Source organism: Artemia franciscana, chromosome 1, assembly GCF_032884065.1.
Source record: "Artemia franciscana chromosome 1, ASM3288406v1, whole genome shotgun sequence".
Classification (NCBI taxonomy): Eukaryota; Metazoa; Arthropoda; class Branchiopoda; order Anostraca; family Artemiidae; genus Artemia; species Artemia franciscana.
This window is the reverse complement of record NC_088863.1, coordinates 2,234,321-2,243,345: the sequence shown is the minus strand read 5'-3', so window position 1 is coordinate 2,243,345 and position 9,025 is coordinate 2,234,321. Positions and strand designations below refer to the sequence as shown.

General features: G+C 33.8%; 1 protein-coding gene across 5 annotated transcripts in view; it reads right to left on the bottom strand.

Moving 5' to 3' along the window:
- Nucleotides 1–2,222: 2,222 nt before the first annotated feature.
- The window catches only part of LOC136043882 (uncharacterized), a 187,375-nt gene continuing 180,572 nt past the window's right edge, over nt 2,223–9,025 (bottom strand). For all 5 annotated transcript variants that reach the window (XM_065728889.1, XM_065728917.1, XM_065728900.1 and 2 more), the window contains one exon: nt 2,223–3,143. In XM_065728889.1, coding sequence (XP_065584961.1) covers nt 2,794–3,143 — 350 coding nt within the window. In that variant the 3' untranslated portion in view covers nt 2,223–2,793. The remainder of the gene's footprint in view (nt 3,144–9,025) is intronic.

Genomic DNA, 9,025 nt, shown 5'->3' with positions numbered 1-9,025 from the left:
TTTTGTTACCACGAACTGTTTGAAAAAAAAAATCTGAGTTTTTCTCTGATTCCAGTTATGCATTAAATTTTTATGGTTAAATCTATTAATAAAAATATTTGTGTAATTTCAGGAAGTGCGTTTAAAAGCCTCCATAATGCTACACAATCCTGATGAAAAACATAAAATGGAATTTTATCGTGCTTATCTTCAGATTTACGAAAAATCTTATTCTTCTCGAGAGAAAAGCGAAAAAAAGCGACACTTACCGTCGGATTTGCAAAACTGACCCTTCCCTAGAGAAAAGCGACAATTTTTTATCCAAAATAGGTTTTTGCATCAAACCACCGGTAGTCAATTATCGGGAAAAGCCTTATTTAAACGAAAATTTAAAGGCTCTGAGCCTTGTATAAGTAAAAGTTAAGATTACGCTACAGAAAATTAATTTCTGGCAGTGTGTATGCCTCCAGGTAATAATTTTGGGGAACGAGAGGACATTTAAAAATGTATCAAATAGAGCTCTCACTTAAATCCTGATATAAATAAAACTTCTCATATCACCTCGGCTTTGATAATTTTGGTCTAAATTGAGTAGTGTATGTGTCTATTTTATTTTCGAAATGAGTTATATCCATTTTGGTCGAAAATAAGTTATTTAGGTGTCGTGGGTAAACTCAGCATGAGGAATCGAGTGGTGCAGTCAGAGTTTTCTTATCTCGTACCGAACGATAAAAAAAGACATGCACCACTATCAACCTACCTGCAAACAAACGGTTGTGGTAAGAAAAAGGGCGAAATATGCCATTTTGGTCGAAAATGTGTTATGTATGTATCGTCGTTACGAGGATAAAAAAGAGAATTACACCATTTTTGGACCTGGACGAGTTTTGAAGAGGAAAAAGAGATTTACGCCTTAGACAAACTTTTTTCCGTTTTTGGCTCTCTTGAAAAGCTGCAAAAATGGTGTTTACTGCCCTTTTAATTATCATGGCTGACTTGTGCACCCAGAAAAGCATTCTGGCAGTAGTCTACTCTTTTCCGTCACTAAAAATAAAACAACTTGGGGATAGGAAGGACAAAAATGTTGTCAAGTGACAAAGATGACTTGTCATTGTCCCTGAACTGCCGAAAGGCTAATTGAACAGCCTCAACGGTTTCATCTAAACCTAGGAACTAAACCAAAGACGTTCTTCATAAAACTAGGAGGATGTGAATTTATCCCCTGACCCTCCGTCATTTTTTTCTGAATATATTTGAACTATGTGTATGTTCACGGGGGGAGGGGGTTAAGAGCAGCCCTCTTATTATGGCAGTGATAGTTTTAATTAGAAACGTCAGTTTCCAAAAGTCAAGGCTATACATTTAAAGCTTACAGTTAAGAGTAAAGAGAGCTGGTTTGAATGAGTTGACAGCCTCTCCCTTACTTCTGAAAGTTTTTACTTTTTACGAAGCCTTTTTACGAATTTAAAGGGCGAAGTCAATACGTAAGTTGAACTATAATTTGAAGGCGGAGGGGATTAGCTTCTCACATTTGAGATAATCCTGAAAATGATGATCAAGAACGGATTGTATCAGAGCTTGAAAGTTAAGTATGTTCATCGATTTGTTAGGTGGGGGCAACGCCTTCTCTACTTCAAATCTTTACGCTAAAGTCTGATTGTTTACCCATCAAGTTCAAGACTAAAGCATTAACAAAAGATCAATTTATTTTTTTAACTGTGCCTTTTGAATTGAATGTTTTTTTACTTGCACACGATTTAAACGAAAATGTATATGGCCCAGATGCTTTTGAAAAGTTTTATTTACTGTTAAATGTCGAGTGTATTATTTAACATGTGTAAAAATTAAAACATTTGGGATAACCAATTGACCTTTTTTCACTGTAAAAGATTTTTAGTGAATCACTAGTTAAAGTTTGACGGTAAAAACTGAGATTGAATGGGGGATTGCTACCTTTCTCATTTAAGCGTTTACTTTTGCTCATTTCAATATTTGTGTTACTTTTGGCTGTTTTCTTAAGTTTCAAGTTTGGATGTAGGTCTATAAATTTTGTGTATTATGCCCGACATGTGTTAATTTGACAAGAATGGTGCAAAAAATTCTCAACAACATGCAATTTTTTTGGTTTGAAATACTACTTCAAGTTTTTGAGGTAGTGTAAAATACTTTGTGTAGTAATTTGAATAGACATTTAGGGCTTTTAGTAACAAGCGATCTTTAATTACAAAAGGACAAAACCGGAGTTATAAGAATCATCAACAGAGTTTTACTTGAACAAATTAAAATTTAAAATAATAGTTGTCTTATCGAAAGAACCAATTTTGATAAAATATTCACACAAAAGGTATGTATAAAGACTATTGCATTGGTAAAAAGGAATCAAACAGTTACTATAACAACAAAACCATTGTCATATATCCCCAAAATTTGTTGCCATTTTTCTGTAACCAAGAGTTGGAAACCTTGTAAAGCAAAGCACAGGTCTATGTTGACTGTATTGCAACAAACAAATTGCAAGTAAAAACATCATTTATAAAATAGAATTTGTCCAAACCAATAAACGCTACGGAACACCGCTTGCCACTTGTTCTGACTCATAATTAAACTTTTCGAAAGCTTATTTGTTTAAAGTAACTCAGGTCAAGTTCGAACTCCTACATATCCTTTGGTCACATTATGCTAGAAGATAAGCAAGGTAAAATTCAACAGTCTTTTTTACAACTTCAAAGATATGTTATTTTCTTTTGATAATATAGGCACAAAACTTCACACTCGACTTTCGAGGCACTGGAAATCGTGCCCCATGGGGTCGTGTCATCCATAAAATAAATGGGAATTGCTAGTTCTTGCAAAGCTTCTTGGTTGACTAAACTGCTGCCGTTGCAGCGTAGATATATTAGGAGAGAAGGAGGTCAAATCTTGGGAACTCGGAGGAGGAACAAGTGTCAGATCGATATCATTGTCTACATCAAGAAGATCGTCATTAAAACCAGGGAGTGACAGGTCTGTTGATAAAGTATTGTGGTTCTGACTCGATTCACTTTTCTTGCTCTCCTCAGACAATCTTCGTTTGTGCCAAAACCGCCCAATCAAAAGACCCAAAAAGAGGACCACACCAAAAGCCACACCAAGTGACAGATATAGGACGAACTTTTCATGATTTTCTGAAATGAACATAAATTAATTTTTGGATATATTAAAACAAACAAAAAACTGATAAATGTAATAACAACGAAGACTATTTTATTGGAGCCTCAGGGTGTACTTGGGGAATTTCAGGAAATTGGAGAATTTAAAGCAGCAAGCAAAAGAAAAATTCTTTTTCAGAGACAAATGAAAAGTCAATTTTGGAAACAATAGAGATTTTTTACGTTGATTGAAGAGCTACATTTTGACATTTTTTAACAGGTTTTTACGCCTAGTTCAAAATTGGGAACATAATTGACTCACTGCTAGCAGTTTTATCTTTTTTTTAAGTTTGGTTTTTCTTTAGTACTTAAGTTCTTTAAAATATTGAAATACAAAGAGTCTAAGAAAATTCTTTAGTGTAAAATTGATGGTAGATATGATTTTTAGTGACTATAGTTTGGCATAATATTTTAATTTTTTTTAATTGTTTGAGACACCAAAATTCAACCAAAGAACCCAAACACTAACGTAACTGATTCAACAATATCTATAAGCGCTCAAAAATAAAACGATCAAAATCTTCAATTTAAAATTAAAAACCCTATCAGAAATATCTTATAAAAACAAAATTTCTTGGATAAATACTGAGCTCGAATAACCTAAAACTGAGCCATAAAAGTATTAATTTCGGTTAAATATTAGAAGTGTCTTATTTGTCGAAAAACTAGGTTGTATTGCACTAGTCCAGCATATATTTGTAGGCTAAATAAAACAATGGCGTATATTAGATGACATAATCACTAGGAATTTCGGCGTTTTTTTTTATAAAATCTAGATACATGCAGAAAAGAACTAGTAATTGTGAACTTGGATCGAAGGTTTAACTCTAGTCCAAAAGGTGCATCAGATGCACAGTCAAATTACTATAAACTGTGTGGGGTAGTTCCCTGGATAAGAATTTCAACCAGCTCAGAAGAGCCGGCTCTTGTAAAAGTGGCAACTAATTAAAAAAACAAAACAAAAAAAAAACAAGAAAAACCTGTAAAACAGCTTAATTGTTTAATGATTAAAGCATAACTAAGAAATGAAACATCAACAAACAATAGAGTTAATAAATCTTTTTTTTTCTGAAGTTGTACATAAAGGACAGTAAATCATGTGACGTGAACAAATATAAGCTAAAAATTAAAATTAAAAAAGACAATAAGAAAAATAAGCAATTTTACGCACGGCATCAGTCTTTAGAACAGACCTGATAACAGACAAAAATGCTACAAATATTATTATACTATTATTGGAAACTCATCTCAGCCCTAGGCAACCTCAGGCTTACAGCTAAAAGTACTCTTCCTCCACCCAAATAATACTGAGCTTATGGTCTCACCTCATTCTATTAGAAGACGTTCTGAGTCTAGACTGGCCATAAATGGATTAAAAACATGATTTTGGCCTGCAATCACCCTTCACTCGTGGAACCTGACATACTTGTTCAAACTATTTTTTCACTCTAGCATAAAAATTGGGACCGAACTATGTTCTTAGAACTGCTTGCCATTTGATATGCCATCAATGAAACAAGTGCCTTAAAAAGCTGTCAGATTTTTTTTTGTAATTTCCGCGGCCTCCGCGTTTCAAGACCATATTAAACAAAAAAACAAGTTTTTTAAATGAAAGTAAGGAGCGACATTAAAACTTAAAACAAACAGAAATTACTCTGTATATGAAAGGGGCTTTTCCTCCTCGACGCTGCGCTCTTTAAGCTAAAGTTTGACTCTTTCTCTTAACTCTACATTTTAAAACAGTTAAAAACTTTAGCGTAAAGAGCGCGGCATTGAGGAGGAAAAGCCCCTTTCGTATACGGAGTAATTTCTGTTCGTTTTAAGTTTTAATGTAGCTCCTTACTTTCATTAAAAAAAACTTGTTTTTTTTGTTTAATTTCTGGACGTTTTTGAATTAATGCATGTTTTGATCTTGGCTCTCAGCACATAAATAATTAAAACGAAAATTGCATATTAATTTTTTTGGGCTAAATGGCTTTTTCATAGTTTTAATCGGCAGATTTTGAGAAAAAAGAAGCGAGGAAGGAGGCCTAGTTGCCCTCCAATTTTTTGATTACTTAAAAAGGCAACTATAACTTATAATTTTTAAGAAACATTTTCAGAAGTAAAAAATAAACGTAACTTACGAATTAAATTACGTAGCGAACTTCTATATTCTTATATTTTTATTGCGTATATCAGGGGGCTCACCCTTCGTCGATACCTCGCTCTTTACATTAAAGCTTAAATTTTGTCCCAGTTCCTTAAGAATGACCCCTGAATCACAAAGGCCGTAGAATAAATAGTTGAAATTACTAAAAATACTTTAGCGTAAAGAGCAACGTACTACGAGGAGGTAAACCCCTCATATGCGTAATAATTTCTGTTCGTTTTAAGTTTTAATGCTGCTTCTCACTTTTAGTTGAAAAAACTTTTCATATTTATTTTTTCATTTTTTTTTAAATAATGCTAGAAAATCCTCCGCCCCCTCCATTGAAAGTCTCTTCCCCCATGATAATTTCCTCCATGGAAAGACCTCCCACGTACCCCCCCCTAAACCAAAAAAATCCCCCTGAAAACGTCTGTACACTTCCCAGTAACCATTATTATATGTAAACACAGGTCAAAGTTTGTAACTTGCAGCCCCTCCCACGGGGACTGCAGGGGAGTAAGTCGTCCCCAAAGACATAGTTATTAGGTTTTTCGACTATGATGAATAAAATAGCTATCTCAGAATTTTGATCCGGTGACTTTGGGGGGAAAATGAGCGTGTGAGGGGGCCTAGGTGCCCTCCAAATTTTTTGGTCACTTGAAAAGGGCACAAGAACTTTTAATTTCCGTTAGAATGAGCCCTTTCGTGACGTTCTAGGACCACTGAGTCGATATGATCACCCCTGGAAAAAAAAAATAAAATAAAATAAACACGCATCCGTGATTTGTCTTCTGGCAAAAAACAGTGAAATTCCACATTTTTGTAGATAGGGGCTTAAAACTTCTAGAATAAGGTTTTCTGATACTCTGAATCTTATGGTGTGATTTTTGTTAAGATCGTATGACCTTTAGGAGGTGTTTTCCAATATTTTCTAAAATGAGGCAAATTTTCTCAGGCTCGTAACTTTTGATAGGTAGGACTAATCTTGATGAAACTTATATATTTAAAATCAACATTAAAATGCGATTCTTTTGACGTGACTATTGGTATCAAAATTCCATTTTTTAGAGTTTCAGTTGCTATTGAGCCGGGTCGCTCCTTACTACAGTTCGTTACCACGAACTGTTTGATACTTGAACACTTCCTTGTTCCTTCTCTCTTCTAATCTCAAGTCGAAAGCTTATCTTCCTATTCTTCGAAACCCCTTCAACTGCATAAACACACAGTGTATCTTATTCATTCAATTTTTCATATTTTCACTGCATCCATCATTCATAATAACAATTGTGCCTATTTACTACACCCTTGCACCGACCCCTAAACCTGTTTTCCTGGAGTAGTCTTTTGATACTGGATGGTAGAAAATATTAGAGAACGTCATAAATAAAACATTAAGAGTAATAAAAACGATTTTTCTACTGAAAGTAAAGATAGAAATTAAAACTTAAATCACTGAAACTTTTCCGTATATGATAGAGGCTATCTTCTTCTCAGCCCCTCGCTCTTTACATAAAGTATCAAAGCTGTTTACTGTTTCGAAAATTTTCCTTATTCCAGGTACGTGGCCTTCTGATTGAACATTATTGTTTTGATAAAGATAGTTTCCTAAATAAAAATTCCGTTGAATAAATCAATTTTCTATATTACAAATCTGTCGACCCACCAGCTCTTCTTCAGAATAAATAAAAAAAACTATTTTTTTTTAACTGAAAGTAAGGAGCGACACTAAAACTTAAAACGAACAGAAATTACTCCGTGTATGAAAGGGGCTGCTCCCTTCTCAACGCCCCGCTCTATACGCTAAAGTTTGACTCTTTCTCTCAATTCTACTTTATTAAACAGTAAAAAATATTAGCGTAAAGAGCAGGGCGTTGAGAAGGGAGCAGTCCCTTTCATACACGGAGTAATCTCTGTTCGTTTTAAGTTTAAAAACTAGTTTTTTAATTTAATTTCTGAACGTTTTTGAATTAATACATGTTTGATCTTGGCTTACCGCACATAAATTATTAAAATGAAATTTGCATATTAATTCTTTTTTTGGTTAAATACCTTTCTCTTAGTTTTGATCAGACGATTTTGAGAAATAAGGGGTGGGAAAGGAGGCTTAGTTGCCCTACAAATTTTTGGTTACTTAAAAAGGCAACTAGAACTTTTAGTTTTGAACAAACGTTTTTATTAGTAAAAAATGTACGAAACTTAAGAATTAACTTACGTAACAAACTTCTATATTCTTATATTATTATTAAGTATCTTGTAGCCCCTTTTCCAGGGACTGTGGGTGAGTAAGTCATCCAAAGACATAGTTATTATGGTTTTTGACTATGCTGAATAAAATGGCTATCTCAAAATTTTGATTCGTTAATTTTTGGTAAAAAATGAGCGTTGGAGGGGGCCTAGGTGCCCTCCAATTTGTTCGGTCACTTAAAAAGGGCCTTAGAATTTTTCATTTCCGTTAGAATGAGCCCTCTTGTGACATTCTAGGACCACTTGGTCGATACGATGACCACTGGAAAAAAAACAAAAAACAAATAAACACGCACCCGTGATCTGTCTTCTGGCAAAAAATACGAAATTCCACATTTTTGTAGATAGGAGCTTGAAATTTTTGCCGTAAGGTTCTCTGATACGCTGAATGCGATGGTGTGATTTTCCTTAGGACTCTATCACTTTTAGGAGGGTTTCCCCCCTATTTTCCATAATAAAGCAAATTTTCTCAGGCTCGTTACTTTTGATGACAAAGACTAAATTTGATGAAACTTATATATTTAACATCAGCATGAAAATTCGATTCTTTTGATGTATCTTTTAGTTTCAAAATTCTCTTTTTTAGAGTTTCGTTTACTAGTGAGCCGGGTCGCTCCTTACTACAGTTCGTTACTACGAACTGTTTGATAAAGAAGATCTTTTTAAATAAATATACCCATTGCAAACCTAGAATTTGGAAGATTATTACTAAGAGACTTTGAAATCTGTTATGGGGAATTTTTTGTGAGCTGGTGCAATATGTAAAGATATTAAAATCGAAATCCTGACAGAAATTCTATTCTCCCAAAAGTTAGAGAGAACGCTATTCAATTTCCTGTCAGATCATTGCAAGTGTTTAAAATTAGTATTCGAACTTGCAGCAGAATAAGTTTAATAAGCTAAGAAGAACAATAGGGATTAGAATTAAATATTTAAAAAGTTTAATTAGAGACACTAATTGTTTTACCATGATTTATTTAATTAGGAAGAAGAAAGCTATAAGAAGCTTTTTATTGTTGAGATCAAATCAGAACGTAAATTCAGTTACAAAGTTCAACTTCATGTAAAATGAAGATTGACTAAATTTCCCTTGATTGAAAGACATTCATAATTATCTTCAAATTGAAGTCTAGACAAGATCTTTTTTAGTAGGCTCAAACACGAAGCTTTTATTGTGTGGCATTAAATTAGCTCAGTTTACCTGATGAGGAAAAAGAAAATGTATTGTTGGCTTTTCAAATAATTTGGTTCATATTTATTCCCAGTGGATGTGAGAAAGCGTGTCCAATTTGATATTTAATTTGAAAATTTAAAGGCACTGAGAAGCAAATCATTACGATGAACAGTGACTGACATGTGTGGTGTGGATGAATGATCTAAACTACTTGGTAGATAAATAGACTCCTCACGGCTAAGGAGCACTTTAAAACTTGTATATTGGTATAGGATGTGAATAAACTTAGTCAAGCTGATTACAAGCTTC